The 19,684-nt window shown below is 41.8% G+C and overlaps 1 protein-coding gene across 1 annotated transcript in view; it reads right to left on the bottom strand.

Moving 5' to 3' along the window:
- Positions 1-19,684, bottom strand: part of LOC111981961 (protocadherin-1-like) — a 122,388-nt gene that overhangs the window by 21,218 nt on the left and 81,486 nt on the right. Inside the window, exon 4 of the mRNA XM_024013466.1 lies at positions 15,757-15,976. Within this exon, the coding sequence (XP_023869234.1) occupies positions 15,757-15,976 (220 nt within the window). The remainder of the gene's footprint in view (positions 1-15,756; positions 15,977-19,684) is intronic.

Here is a 19,684-nt window from a genome sequence, read left to right on the forward strand (position 1 = left end):
GTATACTGTTGCAGTCGCTGACCCAGACTGTATCATATATGAGTGGGGGCAGTGGGCACACTCAGGCTGTTGGGCAGTGGGCACACTCAGTGACCCAGACAGAGAGGATGTAATTGGGACAGTGTAGTGTCAAAGACTTGAGGTCATTAGTAATGTGAGGCAATGGCTGCGCTGGGGCTCGTTACTGGTCTGGGTTACTGCTTCATTGGTTTAGAGATGATGGAAATTAGCAAATAAAAGCTGCGATGATCAAGTCTTCTAATAATCATGACATAAAAAGACTGGAGGCACTTCACAAATTGTATAAAACAAAATCACAACAACTCAATTAAGTGTTGAAGGAAGTGGAAATGGAATGCTGTCACTAGCTGAATGCCATTTCTTTACTTTCATCGCTGATTTTGTTTTGACAGGTCTAAGCTGTCTAATATGCCTAATGATTTTCTGAGAAAACTCACATTCAGACAATGGTAGATGAGTTATGATATTCTCTAAAGTCTGGCTTTGAAAACTGCTCAGGATTAGGAATAGTGTCAGAATATTCAGAAATCAAATTATGCACTTGCACACGCACACTCAACCAATCACTCCCACTGTTTTAGATGTGCTATAGCAGTGTTTCCCCTATATTCTGATGTTGGTCAGACAATCTGATGTTGTAATGTGTCACTCTGATCTTAAAGGTGCGTCTCCATAGAAAAACATTTAAAAATATATTTTGTTTTTGACGTGACGCACTTTTAAGATCAGAGTGACACATTACAACATCAGATCGTCAGGGAAAGCTCCAAGGTAGCTTGTAATCCTGGAAGTGTAGCCAACCCTATTAATAGATGTATAAATGTATGCCCCAGGAAGACCCCCCTCCCAAGGGAAACACTGGCTATAGTGTGAAGAGGGTGAGAATAAGGAATATGAATAAAGCAGTGTTCATAGGAGAAAGAAACTTAATGTAGGGCACTCCAACACAGACCGGAGTCAAGAATGGAAATACAGAGGCCTACTGCTAAGGCCAACTAGAGAAATCAATAGCTGCAGATTATGTAGCATAAATCAAATATCACAGATCTTATGAACTCTGTCTGAACCTGCTCTCTGAAGACAAGAGTCTTAGYGCCAGGAGAGTGGATGCTTCCATCTCTATCAGTGACCCAGAGCCTGAGTCAAGGACCGCACACTCCCACCCACACCACACTACACAGGCCTATTCCATTGGAGTAAGAGAACACATTCCATTACACAGTATCAASCCCAATGCTTTCACATAACCAGCACTGATATAGTGACCAATTAAAAAGCTACAAAAAACTAGCGTACATAGTTCCTTAGGTCATTTAGATTAGACAAGACAGGGCAAACTAGGAGAAAAAATTGTCACATATGGAGAGCATGTTTTGTATTAGGATAGATATTATTTGTAAGAAAGCTTTATGATATTGAAAGGTGTTTTAGAGCTCTACCACAGTAGTTTGGGATGGACGTTGGAACTCAAAAAGATTTGTGATTTGTACRGTAGCAAAGTTAATTGAAGGTCTATTTTCAGCTTCTTTTCAGAAAGACTAACTTCATCCAACCTTCACAGTATCATAACAACATGAACAAAGGGGAACATGTTACGAAAGACCACAAAATTAGGAATTAGAATACTAAGAAACAATTTCAAAGTAATTTAATATGATCTCCATGTGAAAGACAATGGTGAATCATATCATTACTGAGTCATCCTAACTTCAAGCTGCTTATGCAGACTGAATATCAGTTCACCCAGCAAAAGTCAAAGTGGGACATAAACTACTACCCCCTATCCAAAAACAGATACAGAAAACCCATAGTTCATAGAGCATACATTTTTTGCTCAGAAAACTTGGGGGGCAAAATAAAACCAACCGCAGGCCGYCAGTTGGGGACCCTGATCTAGGGCTTTGATGGTAATGGAATTTTGGATGACGGTTATTGGTCAGCCAAATGACCACGGTCACCGTTACAATCATTTGAATAGCAAAAAAATATAGAAATATATACAGTACCAGTCAAAAGTTTGGATACACATGCTCATTCCAGGGATTTTCTTTATTTAACTATTTTCTACATTGTAGAATAATAGTGAAGACATCAAAACGATGAAATATCACATATGGAATCATTTAGTAACTGAAAAAGTGTTAAACAAATCAAAATATATTTTAGATTCTTCAAAGTAGTCAACMTTTGCCTTAATGACAGCTTTGCACACTCTTGGCATTCTCTCAACCAGCTTCATGAGGTATTCACCTGGAATACATTTCAATTAACTTCACTAGGGTAGGGGGCAGCATTGGGAATTTTGGATGAAAAGCGTGCCCAAATTAAACTGCCTGCTACTCAGCCATAAAAGCTAGAATATGCATATATTGGAATTGGGTAGAAAACACTCTGACGTTTCTAAAACTGTTTGAATGATGTCTGTGAGTATAACAGAACTCATATGGCAGGCAAAAACAWGACARAAAATCCAACCAGAAAGTGKGAAAATCTGAGGTTTGTAGTTTTTCAACTCTTTGCCAATCGAATACACAGTGTCTATGGGGTCATATTGCACTTCCTAAGGCTTCCACTAGATGTCAGCAGTCTTTAGAACCTTGTTTGAGGCTTCTACTGTGAAGTGGGGGCGAATGAGAGGGGATTGAGTCAGAGGTCTGCCAGAGAGCCACGAGCTGGCCACGCGTCTTCACGTGATAGTTAGCTTGCGTTCCATTGCAATTCTACAGACAAAGGAATTCTCCGGTTGGAACATTATTGAAGATTTATGTCAAAAACATCCTAAAGATTGATTCTATACATCGTTTGACATGTTTCTACAGCTGTAACGGAACTTTTTGAGTTTGTCTGCAACTAGTGATCGCGCCTCATGAATTTTGATTACTGAGCTAAACGCGCAAACAAAAAGGAGGTATTTGGACATAAATTATGGACTTCATCGAACAAAACAAACAWTTATTGTGGAACTGGGATTCCTGGGAGTGCATTCTGATGAAGATCATCAAAGGTAAGTGAATATTTAKAATGCTATTTCTGACTTCTGTTGATTACACAACATGGCGGATATCTGTTTGGGTTGTGTTGGTCTCTGAGCGCTGTACTCAGATTATTGCATGGTGTGCTTTTTCTGTAAAGTTTTTTTGAAATCTGACACAGCAGTTGCATTAAGGAGAAGTGGATCTAAATGTTTTGGAACTACTGAACATAACGCGCCAATGTAAACTCAGATTTTGGGATATAAATGTGAACWTTACCGAACCAAACATACAAAACCTAACATAATCGTTTGGTGTGCTTTCGTCGTAAAGCCTTTTTGAAATCGGACACTGTGGCTTGATTTACAACAAGTGTATCTTTAAAATGGTGTAAAATACTTGTATGTTTGAGGAATTTTAATCATGGGATTTCTGTTGTTTTGAATTTGGCGCCCTGCAGTTTCACTGGCTGTTGACGAGGTTGGACGCTAGCGTCCCACATACCCTAGTGAGGTTAACAGGTGTACCTTGTTAAAAGTACATTTGTGGAATTTCTTTCCTTCTTAATACATTCGAGACAATCAGTTGTGTTGTGACAAGGTAGGGGTGGTATACTGAAAAAAACTATATTTGGTAAAAGACCAAGTCCATAGTATGGCAAGAACAGCTCAAATAAGCAAAGAGAAATGACAGTCCATCATTACTTTAACTTCTCTAGGATAGGGGGCATCATTTTCACGTTTGGWTGAAAASCATACCCAAATTCAACTGCCAGCTACTCATCCCCAGAAAAAAAGATACGCATATTGTTAGTACATTTGGATAGGAAACACTCTGAAGTTTCTAAAACTGTTTGAATCATGTCTGTGAGTATAACAGAACTTATTTAGCAGGCGAAACCCCGAGGACAAACCATTCAGATTTTTTTTTTGAGGTCACTCTCTTTTCAATGAGGTTTCATTGGGAAACCAGATTTCTAAGGGACCTGCTTGCAGTTCCTACCGCTTCCACTGGATGTCAACAGTCTTGAGAAATTGGTTGAGGTTATCCTTTATGTAATGAAGAAGTACGGCCATCTTGAACGAGAGTGCACATTAAGTGTCCTGTTAGATAGAAGCGTGTGACCAGAAAGCTGGCTATAGTTGGTTTTAATCCTGTATTGAACACAGATCATCCCATCTTCAATTTTATCGATTATTAACGTTAAAAAATACCTAAAGTTGTATTACAAAAGTAGTTTGACATTTTTTGGCAAAGTTTACAGGTAACCTTTGAGATATTTTGTAGTCACGTTTTGAGCAATTTGGAAGCGGTGTTTTTCTGGATCAAACGCGCCAAATAAATGGACATTTTGGATTATATCGACGGAATTAATCGAACAAAAGGACCATTTGTGATGTTTATGGACATATTGGAGTGCCAACAACAGAAGCTCGTCAAAGGTAAGGCATGAATTATATTTTTTATTTCTGCGTTTTGTGTCGCGCCTGCAGGGTTGAAATATGCTTATCTCTCTTGTTTACAATGGTGCTAACTCAGATAATAGCATCGTTTGCTTTCGCCGAAAAGCCTATTTGATTCTGACATATTGGCTGGATTCACAACCAGTGTAGCTTTAATTTGGTATCTTTCATGTGTGATTTAATGAAAGTTGATTTTTATAGTAATTTTTATAGTAATTAATTTGAATTTGGCGCTCTGCATTTTCTCTGGCTTTTTGCCAAGTGAGACAGTAGCGTCCCGCCTAAACTCAGATTTTTGGATATAAATATGAACTTTACCGAACAAAACATACATGTATTGTGTAACATGAAGTCCTATGAGTGTCATCTGATGAAGATCATCAAAGGTTAGTGATTCATTTTATCTCTAATTCAGCTTTTTGTTAYTCCTCWCTTTGGCTGGAAAAATGGCTSTGTTTTTCTGTGGCTATGTACTGACCTAACATAATCGTTTGGTGTGCTTTCGCCRTAAATCCTTTTTGAAATCAGACATGTTGGCTGGATTMACAACAAGTGTAGCTTTAATTTGGTGTCTTTCATGTGTGATTTCATGAAAGTTTGATTTTATAGTAATATATTTGAATTTGGCGCTCTGCATTTTTACTGGCTTTTGGCCAAGTGGGACRTTAGCGTCCCACATATCCTAGAGAAATTAAGACATGGTCCGTCAATCCGGAAAATKTCATAACTTTTGAAGAACGGATGATCKCTGCATGTGTGCKTCCCACCGTGAAGCATGGAGGAGGAGGTGTAATGGTGTGGGGGTGCTTTGCTGGTAAGACTGTCAGTGATTTATTTATAATTCAAGGCACGCTTAACCTGCATGGCTACCACWCMATTCTGCAGCAATATGCCATCCCATCTGGTTTACTCTTCGTGGGACTATCATTTGTTTTTCAACAGGACAATGGCCCGAAACACACCCCCAGGCTGTGTAAAGGCTATTTGACCAAGAAGGAAAGTGAGGGAGTGCTGCATCAGATGACCTGGCCTCCACAATCACCAGTCTTCAACCCAATTGAGATGGTTTGGGATGAGTTGGTTCATCCAACAAGTGTTCAACATATGTGGGAACTCCTTCAAGACTGTTGGAAAAGTTACTTTGTGTGGCTACTTTGAAGAATCTAAAATCTAAAATATGATTTGTTTGTTTAACATTTTTTGGGTTACTACATGACTCAATATGTATTATTTCATAGTTTTGATGTCTTCACTATTATTCTACAATGTAGAAAATACACAAAAAAAGAACAACCCTTGAATGAGTAAGTGTGTCCAAACGTTTGACTGGTACTGTATGTATGCACAGTATATACAGTACCAGTCAAAAGTTTGGACACACCTACTCGTTCCACGATTTTTCTTTATTTTTACTATTTTCTACATTGACTGACCTTCATATCTTAAAGTAATGATGGACTGTCATTTCTCTTTGCTTTTTTGAGCTGATCTTGCCATTAATAATGATTTGGTCTTTTACCAAATACTGTAGGGCTATCTGCTGTATACCACCTCTACCTTGACACAACACAACTGATTGGCTCAAACACATTAGAAGGAAAGAAATTCCACAAATGTACTTTTWACAAGGCAYACCTSTTAATTGAAATGYATTCCAGGTGAATACCCCATGAAGCTAGTTGAGAGAATKCGAAAAGAGTGTGCAAAGCTGTCATCAAGGCAAAGGGTGGCTACTTTGAATATAAAATATGTTTTGATTTGTTTAACACTTTTTTGGGTTACTACATGACTCAATATGTGTTGTTTCCTAGTTTTGATGTATTCACTATTATTCTATAATGTAGAAAATAGTAAAAATAAAGAAAACCCTGGAATGAGTAGGTGTGTCCAAACTATTGACTGGTACTGTATATATATCATTTTTAAAATGCACATTTTCTCCTCTCATTTGCTCCTGACTGCATGTGCTGATGCTGCAGGGAGGGGGCGTTGTCTAGGCCACCAAATACAAATTTCTACAACACTTTGCTTGTTTAAGCAAGGAAAAACAAAGTTTAATCATGTTGTACATTGTCCGTGTYACCATGGATACGGACTCCACTGCACTAATGCCTGGCTGYCCTGTCTTCAGTCAGCTGCACAGGTTCATTTCATTTCCATGACAGTCTTCATCTATAATAATCGTTTACATGATTATACGTAATTGTGCCAGCCCTAAGTCGATCATAAACAACAGTTTTCTTCTGCTGTTCCACAGATTTCCGATAACAAAAGGCCACCCATCATAGTAAACGACATTCACGTCAGTCGTCTGCAGGCCAACGACGCTCAAGGTGGATGTCTCGAATTCACATATTGCTTTTCATCCATTTTAAATGCAATGACACATAGTGTGCTCACCTCCTTGCTTTCCACCTGTCAATCATCTTGTGAGCCACGAATGATCCCAGGCATCAGTGCACCCTGTCACCCTGTCACTCAACTTCATTCTAACAGAACAGAAAACAGACACGACTTCCCACCACCATTCAGGTGGAGCTTGCGAGGGTGGAATCCCTCTGTCTCTTTTCATTCATTTCTCATCCATCATTTTTCTGTGGGCCTTCTCTGTAATCTCCCTGAAGTGAGAATCACATTTTAATTAGGTCTATCTATGGTTAGTGGTTCATCTTCCAGTCTCCCAGTCCCTACGTGCTGCTACGTGCTCACCCTGTGGGCTTTGCATCCTTATCAAAGATGACTCAGTCCCAGCTCCCTGTCAGGATCCAACATCTCCCTCATCTCTCTGACTTTTCATTCTTTAACCGCTCAAGCTCCGATCACAATCTTGTCTTCCTGCAACCGACAACAAAGCAAACCTGCCTAACAAAGTCCTATTTTCTTAAAGGGAGTTTTGTTTTAATGCTCAGCCAATAAGCTGCCTGAGAAAGAATAAAACACAACAACAGAACCAGAAACTAAAGCATGTTTAATATATAATGTGTGAGGGCAGTGGCTGTGAATTCACAAACCGAACAGGAAACTGACTCCACCTGTTAGCGTATCACTCATCCTCTCCCCTAACACATATGCATTCCCAGGTGGAGCTGACATTTCTCTCCCTAACATTTCCTTTCTCTCCTCTGTCTGCTGCTGGGAGGATGACAGCCACTCCCCACTTGGGGAGACTGAAGCTCTGGGAGAAGGCCACAGGAAGCCATGTTTTTCCCAGAAGAATAGGAAACAGAAAGACTGCTTTGGAGATAAAACCAGTGGAATGGGTAAAAAGGCTAAATATTGGAGATGAAACCAATGAGAACATGTTGTGGAACAGTAAACTATTGGCATGCAAATATAACTGAACCAGTGCTCTGCTGTCTGGGGCTTGCATCCAATGGATGGTTTAGTGTATTGTGGTACAGGACTAACAATGCATTACGCTGAGTTACTTAAAACCCATTCATGTACTTGTACTACAGGGGTGTCAAATTCATTCSATGGAGGGCTTAGAGTCTGCAGGTTTTTGATTTTCCTTTCAATTAAGGCCTAGACAACAAGGTGAGGTGATGAGTTCCTTACTCATTAGTGACCTTAATTCATCAATCAAGCACAAGGGAGGAGTGAAAACCCAGCAGACACTCGGCCCTCCATGGAATGAGTTTCACATGTGCTGTACTATATTTAGTACAATATCAAAACGAGCCACAGAACAAATTCTGTTTGGTGTAAAAGCATTACATTTGGAGTCAACATAGTTAGTACAAGTGTCTAAACAGGCCACATTGACATTTTAAGTTTGTCATTATTTATAATAATATTATATATTTAAAAAATCTTAAAAATGACTTTTAAAATACATTTCTGAAAAAGCCCAAATATGACAAATGTATTATTCAATTGTCAGTAGTTTCTGTATAGTACTGTATTTAGWCTTTCGACACATACGTTTACAGATTTTCTTTTCAAGAATCAAGTCAAAATGATCTGATCTTAAGAATTTTTGGTATATTGATTGCCTGGACACTGAACCAGTATATATGAACCAAAATATAAACGCAACATGCAACGATTTCAAAGATTTTACTGAGTTACAGTTCATATAAGGAAATTGGTCAATTTAAATGAATKAATTAGGCCCTAATCTATGGACTGGGAATAAAGATATGGTACATATAAAAAGTGAAGGGCTTGGATCAGAAAACTAGTCAGTATCTGGTGTGACCCCCATCTGGGATATGTTCAGCTTCCAGGAATTGTGTACAGATCCTTGCGGCATGGTGCCGTGCATTATCATGCTGAAACATGAGGTGAATGCTGCGGATGAATGGCATGACAATGGGCCTCCGGATCTCGTCACGGTATCTCTGTGCAATCGAAAAAAAATGCAATTGTATTCGTTGTCTGTAGCTTATGCCTGCCCATACCATAACCCCAGAGCCACTATGGGGCACTCTGCTCACAACGTTGACATCAACAAACCGCTCACCCACGTTTCTCCCACATGACGCCATACACGCCATATGACATCTGCCCAGTACAGTTGAAACCTGGGACTCATYCATGAAGAGCACACTTCTCCAGCATGCCAGTGGCCATCGAAGGTGAGCATTTGCCAACTGAAGTCGGTTACGACACCGAACTGCCGGCAGGTCAAGGMCCTGGGTAGGACAATGAGCATGAGCTGCCCTGAGACGGTTTCTGACAGTTTGTGCATACATTTTTCGGTTGTTGTAACATACCTCAGTTTCTGTGTTGTTGTGGGTTTGTGTTTGTGTATATGTGTATTTCAGGAAATGGCTTCCTGGATTCCAAAGCAGCTGATTGGTCGGCCCATCACTAATTGGAGCTCTCACCCCACCCTCTCGTCAGGGGATACAGCTGTCTGCAATTACCGACTCCTTCTGCAGCTTGAAAAGCCAGTGTTCCTTTGTTAGGAGAGGGAGCTTCTTTGTATGTGCTGTGTTGGTTGTTGGTCTGGTAAATTTGTTGAAAGTGGGGTTTTTTTTGTAGCCGCTCCTGTAGAGGTATGTGTATACCATAGTACCTGGTGTTTTTGGTTTATTTAAATTGTTCACTAAGTTTGAATTATTCTCTTTCATTTGTTCCCAGGGGGGAAGGGGAAGGCACCTTGCGTGTGTGTGCCTTCCCCCCTGTATTTAGGCATTAGCCCTGCGGGCATACATATACCCGTAGTATTTACTATGTCTATGCACACTAGGTATGACTGGGCGGACCACCCCCTGTATTTTGGTTAGCGCGCCAGGTGGCGCTAAGGAAAGGTAACCAATGGGTAGGCAGGTAAGGTAGGAGAAGGGAAACTTTAACCCTTGCTTTGGTTCCGTCCAGCCCCTTCACCTCATCCCGCAGGTGAAGAAGCCAGATGTGGAGCTCCTGGGCTGGCGTGGTTACACGTGGTCTGAGGATTGTGAGGCCGGTTGGACGTACTGCCAAATTATCTAAAACAATGTTGGAGCGTCTTTATGGTAGAGAAATTAACATATAATTACCTGACAACGGCTCTGGTGGACGTGCCTTTGGCATGCAGTCAGCATGCCAATTGCACGCTCCCTCAACTTGAGACATCGGTGGCATTGTTGTGACAAAAATAACAATTTTAGAGAGCCATTTTATTGTCCCCTGCACAAGGTGCACCTGTGTAATGATCATGCTGTTTATTCAGCTTCTTTATATGCCACACCAGTCAGGTGGATGGATTATCTTGGCAAAGGAGAACATGCTCACTAACTGCACAAAATTTGAGAGAAATACATTTTTTTGTGTGTATGGAAAAATTCTGGGATCTTTTATTTCAGCTCATGAAACATTGGACCAATATTTCAAATGTTGCGTTTTATGTTTTTGTTCAGTATATATATCTAAAGAAGTCCACACACTCTCACATCCATAGATTATATGCAGTATAAGCAAATTCAATGGAGACTGGAGAATGAGTGATTTTACAGCATTATCTCTCTTTCTCAGATCTTAAACATGTTCCGATCTTAACTGTCTGGACCAATATAAAAAACGAAATCTAAAGAAATTCACACACGGACACACTCCTAAAGTATATTATAGAGTACAAGCAAATCCAATGCAAGGCAATAGAGAATGAGGCATGCTACAGCAGTGCTAAACATGTTGCATACCCCACCAAGAGACATGCACACACGTGTGTATGTTTGTGGTATGCGTGTGCTTTTGAGAGAGGGAGAGAAAGAGGGAGAATGCTTCAGAATGCCTCACTCTCCATTGACTTGCATTGGATTTGTTAAAACTGTATAATATACTCTAGGAGTGTGTGTGATTGGATTTCCTTAGATATTGCTTTTATGTACAGTCAATAAATAGTACSCTTAAAACACCAGTCTCAAAGTCAACAGTGAAGAGGTGACTCTGGGATGCTGGCCTTCTAGGCAGAGTTGCAAAGACAAAGCCATATCTCAGACTGCGTCAATAAAAAGAAAAGATTAAGATGGGCAAAATAACACAGACACTGGACAGAGGAACGCTGCCTAGAAGGCCAGCATCCTCGAGTTGCCTCTTCACTGTTGGCAAAGAGCTGGTGTTTTGCGGGTACTATTTAATGAAGCTGCCAGTTGAGGACTTGTGAGGCATCTGTTTCTCAAACTAGACACTCTAAATGTACTTGTCCTCTTGCTCAGTTGTGCACCGTGGCCTCCCACTCTTTCTATTCTGGTTAGAGCCAGATTGGGCTGTTCTGTGAAGGGAGTAGTACACGGCGTTGTACGAGATCTTCAGGTTCTTGGCACTTTCTCGCATGGAATAGCCTTCATCTCGCAGAACAAGTATGGTGTTAAGACTGGTGTTTTGCGGATGCTATTTAATGAAGCTGCCAAGTGAGGACTTGTGAGGCGTCTGTTTCTCAAACAATACGCCTATGTAGATATTACATAAAAAAAATCTGCCGTTTCCATGGAAATATACCAAAAAAGTTATTCAGATCTAAACATTGACTTGCATTGGGTTTTCTTATACTGCATATACTCTAGGGTGTGTGTGTGTGTGAGAGTGTGTGGTGTAGATGTATTTAGATTTTTGTTTATACACTGCTCAAAAAAATTAAGGGAACACTAAAATAACACATCCTAGATCTGAATGAATGAAATATTCTTATTAAATACTTTTTCTTTTCATAGTTGAATGTGCTGACAAGAAAATCACACACAAATTATCAATGGAAATCAAATTATCAACCCATGGAGGTCTGGATTTGGAGTCACACTCAAAATTAAAGTGGAAAAACACACTACAGGCTGATCCAACTTTGATGTAATGTCCTTAAAACATGTCAAAATAAGGGCTCAGTAGTGTGTGTGGCCTCCATGTGCCTGTATGCCTCCCTACAACGCCTGGGCATGCTCCTGATGAGGTGGCGGATGGTCTCCTGAGGGATCTCCTCCCATACCTGGACTAAAGCATCCGCCAACTCCTGGACAGTCTGTGGTGCAACGTGGAGTTGGTGGATGGAGCGAGACATGATGTCCCAGATGTGCTCAATTGGATTCAGGTCTGGGGAACGGGCGGGCCAGTCCATAGCATCAATGCCTTCCTCTTGCAGGAACTGCTGACACACTCCAGCCACATGAGGTCTGCACTGTCTTGCATTAGGAGGAACCCAGGCCAACCGCACCAGCATATGGTCTGACAAGGGGTCTGAGGATCTCATCTCGGTACCTAATGGCAGTCAGGCTACCTCTGGTGAGCACATGGAGGGGTGTGCGGCCCCCAAAGAAATGCCACCCACACCATGACTGACCCACCGCCAAACCGGTCATGCTGGGGGATGTTGCAGGCAGCAGAACGTTCTCCACGGCGTCTCCAGACTCTGTCACGTCTGTCACATGTGCTCAGTGTGAACCTGCTTTCATCTGTGAAGAGCACAGGGCGCCAGTGGCGAATTTGCCAATCTTGGTGTTCTCTGGCAAATGCCAAACGTCCTCCACGGTGTTGGGCTGTAAGCACAACCCCCACCTGTGGACGTCGGGCCCTCATACCACCCTCATGGAGTCTGTTTCTGACCGTTTGAACAGACACATGCACATTTGTGGCCTGCTGGAGGTCATTTGCAGGGCTCTGGCAGTGCTCCTCCTGCTCCTCCTGCACAAAGCGGAGGTAGGGGTCCTGCTGCTGGGTTGTTGCCCTCCTACGGCCTCCTCCACGTCTCCTGATAGTACTGGCCTGTTCCTGGTAGCGCCTCCATGCTCTGGACACTACGCTGACAGACACAGCAAACCTTCTTGCCACAGCTCGCATTGATGTGCCATCCTGGATGAGCTGCACTACCTGAGCCACTTGTGTGGGTTGTAGACTCCGTCTCATGCTACCACTAGAGTGAAAGCACCGCCAGCATTCAAAAGTGACCAAAACATCAGCCAGGAAGCATAGAACTGAGAAGTGGTCTGTGGTCACCACCTGCAGAACCACTCCTTTATTGGGGGTGTCTTGCTAATTGCTATAATTTCCACCTGTTGTCTATTCCATTTGCACAACAGCATGTGAAATGGTATGTCAATCAGTGTTGCTTCCTAAGTGGACAGTTTGATTTCACAGAAGTGTGATTGACTTGGAGTTACATTGTGTTGTTTAAGTGTTCCCTTTATTTTTTTGAGCAGTGTATATATTTGTCCAGACAATTATTCAGAACATGTTTGAGATCTGAGAATAAGAGAAAACGCTGTAATATATACAGTATATTGGTCTAGGCCATTGGTTCACAAACTTTTTATAGTCCCGTACCCCTTCAAACATTAAACCTCCAGCTGCGTACCCCCTCTAGCACCAGGGCCAGCGCACTCTCAAATGTTGTTTTTTGCCATCATTGTAAGCCTGCCATTGTAACATAAGAATGAGTGTGAGTTTTTGTCACAACCCAGCTTGTGGGAAGTGACAAAGAACTCTTATAGGACCAGGGCACAAATAATAATATAATAATCAATAATTTTGCTCTTCATTGAACCATCTTACATATAAAATYGTGAATAACTCACCACAGATTAATGAAAAGGGTATGCATGGAAGGATGCACATAACTCTGCAATGTTGGGTTGTATTGGAGAGAGTCTCAGTCTTAAATAATTTTCTACACACAGTCTGTGCCTGTATTCAGTTTTCATGCTAGTGGGGGCCGAGAATCCACTCTCACATAGGTACGTGGTTGCAAAGGGCAGGATACTCTGGAAGTGGCTTCTGATTAATTTACATTTTCACAGGACCGCTTGTTGCAATTTYGATGAGGCTGTCTTGTTCAGTAAGTGGACTGGAGGCTGGGCATGAATGTGATAAGGAATCCAGTTGTTTGTGTCATCTGTTTCTGGAAAGTACCTGCGTAATTGCGCACCCAACTCACTCAGGTGCTTCGTTATATCACATTTGACATTGTCCGTAAACTTGAGTTCAGTTGTACACAAAAACTSATACAATGATGGAAAGACCTGTGTGTTGTCCTTGTTAATGCAGACAGAGAAGAGCTACAACTTCTTAATCATAACCTAAATTTTGTCCCGCACATTGAATATAGTTGCAGAGTCCCTGTAATCCTAGATTCAGATCATTCAGGAGAGAAAAAACATCACCCAGATAGGCCAGTCGTGTGAGAAACTTGTCATCATGCAAGCGGTCAGACAAGTGAAAATTATGGTAAATAAAAACATCTTTAAGCTCGTGTCAATACTTTGCCCCTTGATAACCAGCGCACTTCTGTATGTTGTAAAAGCGTTACATGGTCACTGTACATATCATTGCATAGGGCAGAAAATACATGAGTTCAGGGGCCTTGCTTTAACCATTTTCACTGTAGTGTCCAAAACATCTTTCAAGCTGTCAGGCATTCCCTTGGCAGCAAGAACCTCTTTGTGGATGCTACAGTGTACCCAAGTGGCGTCGGAAGCAATTGCTTGCACGCGCATTACCACTCCACAGTCTCCCTGTCATGACTTTTGCGCCATCAGTACAGATACCAACACATCTTGACCACCAAAGTCCATTTGATGTCACTAAGCTGTCCAGTGCTTTAAACATATCCTCTGCTGTTGTCCAGGTTTCCAGAAGAGGATGTCTTCCTTAATTGACCCCCCATAAACGTAACGGACATATACCAGGAGCTGTGTCAGGCCCGCCACGTCTGTTGACTCATCCAGCAGTAATGCATATAATTCACTGGCTTATATGCAAAGCAGTAATTGTTTTAAAATATCTACTGCTATGTCACTGATGAGTCGTGAAATAGTGTTGTTTGATGAAGGCATTGTCTGTATAGTTTTTTTTGCCTTTTCCCCCAACATTGTCACAACCATATCTGCGGTAGCAAGAAGAATTAGGTCTTCCACAATAATATAGGGCTTGCCTGTATAAATATTATTAAGATCTGATCATGTGAACATGTACTCACATGACTTGATTCATGAAATGTGTAATGTGTAAAACAGTAACCCCATTCGTCCAAATAGACTAAATATAGTACAATATCAAAACACCCACATTGTAGACAAACGCTTTGGCCAACTTAAAACAGTCAGATTTGTCAATCAGTATGCTCAGAGAACAAGTGTAACAAAGGACATTTTTTATTTCCGTTATGGACATGTTTGGGTTAAGGGCCTATGGTTCTTATTACGGGTGCATGGATGATCTTGATAGGGTTATCACTCTTTACTCTGGGTAAAGGTTTTTCCATGGACCTAGACATCTGTGTGTATTATGCATAGTGCACAGCTTATATGGATTTAGTATTGTTGTTTGAGCGCTGTATACGGTAAAGAGCATAGGGAATGCATATCTCTAGATCTGGAACACCTAGCTACATTTGCAGAGAGAAAGCTTGGCGCAAGGAGGGGGAAATGTTTATGACAAACACACTGTTGTCTACCCAGATACTCCATTCGTCTGTTTTTTAAATTAGCAAGCTTGTGTGAGAGGGTCATTAGGAATGACTTAGAGCTCTGAAAGAGGAGAGCAGAGGGGCTGCTGAGGTAAAAGACAGAGACACTGAATGCTGACTCCACAACACATAGATCTATGAATCTATCTATCTGCCCCAGCAGCCAAAACAACAGCTAACATATCAATACAACACTCTGCAAACACAACACACATCACTGTCACTAACACTGTCTGCACATCACCACCCTTTAACAAACAATCAAACAAACACACACACACACACACACAGCACAAACAAACACATCCCCACCTCAGGTCACAACCCTGAACCGAAACACGAAACACTTTACAAACACCAGACTACCAACTACTATTACATACAACACACACTGAAACTCACAGAGAATACAGGATCGTACCATTTTCAGGGTGCTCCATTTCCCCAATGCTGCCGTCTGGGGTGGTCCTCTCGTAGTGATCCTCAGGCAGGGTCAGGGGCCCGATACGGGGGCCAGACGATGACTTACTGCTGGTCGTCTCTGACTCCTCCAGGCCGCTGTCATAGTAACTGTGCTGAGATGCATCCTGCAGATCCTGCACCGGATTGGTTGTGGAGAATGTCACTCTGCGATGGGGGAGCTGAAATCAGAAAATATCTCCATCAACATAAAAGTCTAACATAAACCTTCTTAATAGAGGAATTTCCCCCTTGCAAAGATCAGTTTACTAAATGGCCAGTCGCCATATTCAACAATGGAAAGATGACGCCCACACACAGTACACTCCCCCACCCCCACCCACGCACACAAACACCCCTCGTAAAACTGAGAAAACCACTGGTATAGCAGAAAAGGCCTTATTGCCTATTCTGTGCTGCTGAGAGTTTGTGCTAGAGATCAATAACCCAGGTCTGTACTCCACTCTCCCCTTCTCCATCTTCCCCTGTTCTCTTAGGCAGAACAGATCCATTTTAGCAGGGATTGGAAGCAATATGCCAGTCCTTTTAGCACATATACAGGAACCAKTCAGGACTGCTTTTAGAGTGTTCATAGAGCTATCAACACTGGGTTGTTAATCAAGCCTACCTGACCACTAATGCTCTCAGGATGCTTTTATTAGTATCAATCATTTTTTATCTCTCAACCCTTCATTTGCTCTTCCTCTCTGTTTCATTCATTATTTCTTTCACTCACAATCAGTACTTCCTATTTGTATTGTGGCCCCACATGTGGCCCCACACACTGCATGTACACTTCCTCTTCCCACATGGCCCAGTGCAAATGGTCATGGTCATACAAAAAGCCCACGGATAACATTTGCCCGGGACAATTAAGTGAACCTTAGCCATCAATTTAAACCTAACTGAACGATATGCTTTCTACCTATGCAGACACTTTATAAAAACTCTCTATGCATGTGTGTGTATATGTACAGTATGTGTTTGTGAGTGTGTGTTTGAATGTGTACGTGTGTGTCTTAGGGCATAACATGTGTTTCCTCCCTTAATTACGTTATTTAGGGGGGGGGGGGTGGTGAGGTAGCCTAGTGGTTAGAGTATTTGGCCAGTAACCAAACGGTTGCTATTCCAAATCCCAGAGCTGACAAGGTAAAAATCTGTCATTCTGCCCCGGAACAAGGCAGTTAACACACTGTTCCTAGGCCGTCATTGTAACTAAGAATTTGTTCTTAACTGACTTGCCTAGTTAAATAAAGGTTAAATATATATATTTTTTATCTGTAATAAAAACATGCACGCCGCACTTCTGGTGCAACGTAAATGTAATGACATTATTTTATCTACTGTGAAAAATGTGCACATCAGCCTTTGTGGAGAATTGCAAATGGAATTGCTTGATCTACTGTATGAAAGAATACCATGCCTCATGAAGAATGCAAATTGCATTGTTTGATCTGTGTTAAGGCCTACATGTACCTTGCAACTTGGATATAATGTACTTAGTATACAGACTTTTATTGGGACGTGGGTTAGCATTGTTATTGTGATATTTCAATCAAGCCGGTTATTGCTTTACTAGAACGGACTGAGGTAATGTTATTGAGTTTGAGTTTATTTTTTTATTTTTTTTTACAGGGACAGGGAACATTAATCAACGTTTCAGTAAAAGTGCCGGTTTTAGCCAGCCGGCTAATTTTCAACCGCAGTCCCTGGGCAGGTTATTAAAAACAATTACAATATAGACAATAGCAACATAGAACAAGACGTAGCATACAGACAGAGCAACATAGAACAAAAAGCAGCAAGACAAAATTCATAAAAGCAACAAATTCTCAAGGAGAACTCGCAAACTGTGATTAAGGGTATCCTAAGCAGACACATTACTATTTAAATATAAGGGTGCATTTAGTTGTTTAAATATGGATTCTTGCTTAAACTGCTCCTGTAGGCATTGCTCCAGAGTCAGCATTTCCCTGGGTAGGCTATGTATTGTAGACTGGGAGGCTAGGGCTACGCAGATGGGAAATAAGATACATTTTTWGTCAGAACACAGCTACTTCACCAGGGCTGGAGCGGGTACAGAGAGGAGACAGAGCGGGCATTGCGCTGGCAGTCGGGGTCAATGCTGAGGGCTAGAGGCGACTTGGAGGAGATTGTATAGGACTAGAGGCTGGAAACTCAAAGAATTGGATCTGGGGATGGGGCTTAAGCAAAATCAAAAAGCACTGTATGTGGTGCAGAAGAAGATGGCTGACGTCTTCCATGCTTCTAACCAATTGTGCTATTTTGTTCGTTTTTTTTTGCGTTGTTTGTAAAAATTGCTACTAGAAATTTGCTCCGGGTCGTCCCTGAGGCCGGTGTCGGCGCGCTGCTCGAGCTGCGCGTCAGGGAGGGGCTACTGTCACGACTCCCGCCGAAGTCGGTTCCTTTCCTTGTTCGGGCGGTGCTCGGCGGTCGACGTCACCGGTCTTCTAGCCATCGCCACTCCACCTTTCATTTTCCAWTTGTTTTGTCTTGTTTTTCCRCACACCTGTTTTACATTCCCTCATCACTSTACGTGTATATATTCCTCTGTTCCCCCCATRTCTGTGTGTGTAATTGTTCGTTACGTGTCATGTGTGACGCTTCATGCYGTTTTTTTTCGCCGGGTCTTGTTTGGAACCCGTGGTATTGTATGCTTGTCACGTAGAGTAGGCCAGAAGGCTAAACTGGAAAACCTAACCTCTATCAAAATAAAAAGATGGCGGAACCGCAAAAGTTCTTCTGTGCAAGGGTGTTTATTTACAAAGTGATTCCGGAACAAAAACAACAGTACTGCCATCAAACATATACCTTATGGGCCAGCTAAAAACAATGCTACCCCATCCACAGCTCAATCCAAAATGCCTCCCCATGAACTGAAAGAGAGGCTCCTTTTGTAGGGCTAGCCCCTCCCCTCAGAACAATTAACACTAATTAATTAAGCAATTACCTAGTCAAACCTACATTTTCCATTAACTAAACATACTAAAGGATATACATTGCAACACGTTTTTTAAACAATATCAAAACATAACATTTACAACATTACATCACTACTGACAGTGTCTTCAAATATGCYCATTTACATTAATGAGCCATTTGGGACAGGCACTATAAAGTCAGCCCAATTCCCTTAGCTCGGGTCCTTTTCCAGCATACCGGAAGCTACAGAGTACATTATTTGTGTGACGAGTGTGCTATTCGCTTTTGCCTTTGGCGGGAGTGTCGTTACGCAGTTGCGTCAGACTGTTTTCCTTCTGCAAAATAAAATGTGCCTGTTCACTCATCTCTGCTCTCCTGCACCTGACTTCAGTTAACCAGTTGCGCACACTGTTGACACCTCCTGTTTCCTTCTTACAAAAACTAAATCAGGAAGTACCAGTGACTCGCTCAATACGGAAGTGTCAGATGACGCAGATGCTACACTACATAACTGTTTTGCTAGCACAGAATGGAATATTTTCCGGGATTCATCCAATGGCATTTAGGAGTATACCACCTCAGTCATCGGCATCATCAATGACGTCGTCTCCACAGTGACCGTACGTACATATCCCAACCAGAAGCCATGGATAACAGGCAACATCCGCATCGAGCTAAAGGCTAGTGCTGCCGCTTTCAAGGAACAGGACACTAATCCGGACGCAATATATGAAATCCCGCTATGCCCTCAGACGAAYAATCATACAAGCAAAGCCTCAATACAGAACTAAGATTGAATCCTACTATACCGGCTCTGACACTCATCAGATGTGGCAGGGCTTGAAAACTATTACGGACTACAAAGGGAAACCCAAATGCAAGCTGCCCAGTGACGTGAGCCTAACAGACGAGCWAAATGCTTTTTATGCTCGATTCGAGGCAAGCAA

Source organism: Salvelinus sp. IW2-2015, linkage group LG20 (assembly GCF_002910315.2).
Source record: "Salvelinus sp. IW2-2015 linkage group LG20, ASM291031v2, whole genome shotgun sequence".
NCBI lineage: Eukaryota > Metazoa > Chordata > Actinopteri > Salmoniformes > Salmonidae > Salvelinus > Salvelinus sp. IW2-2015.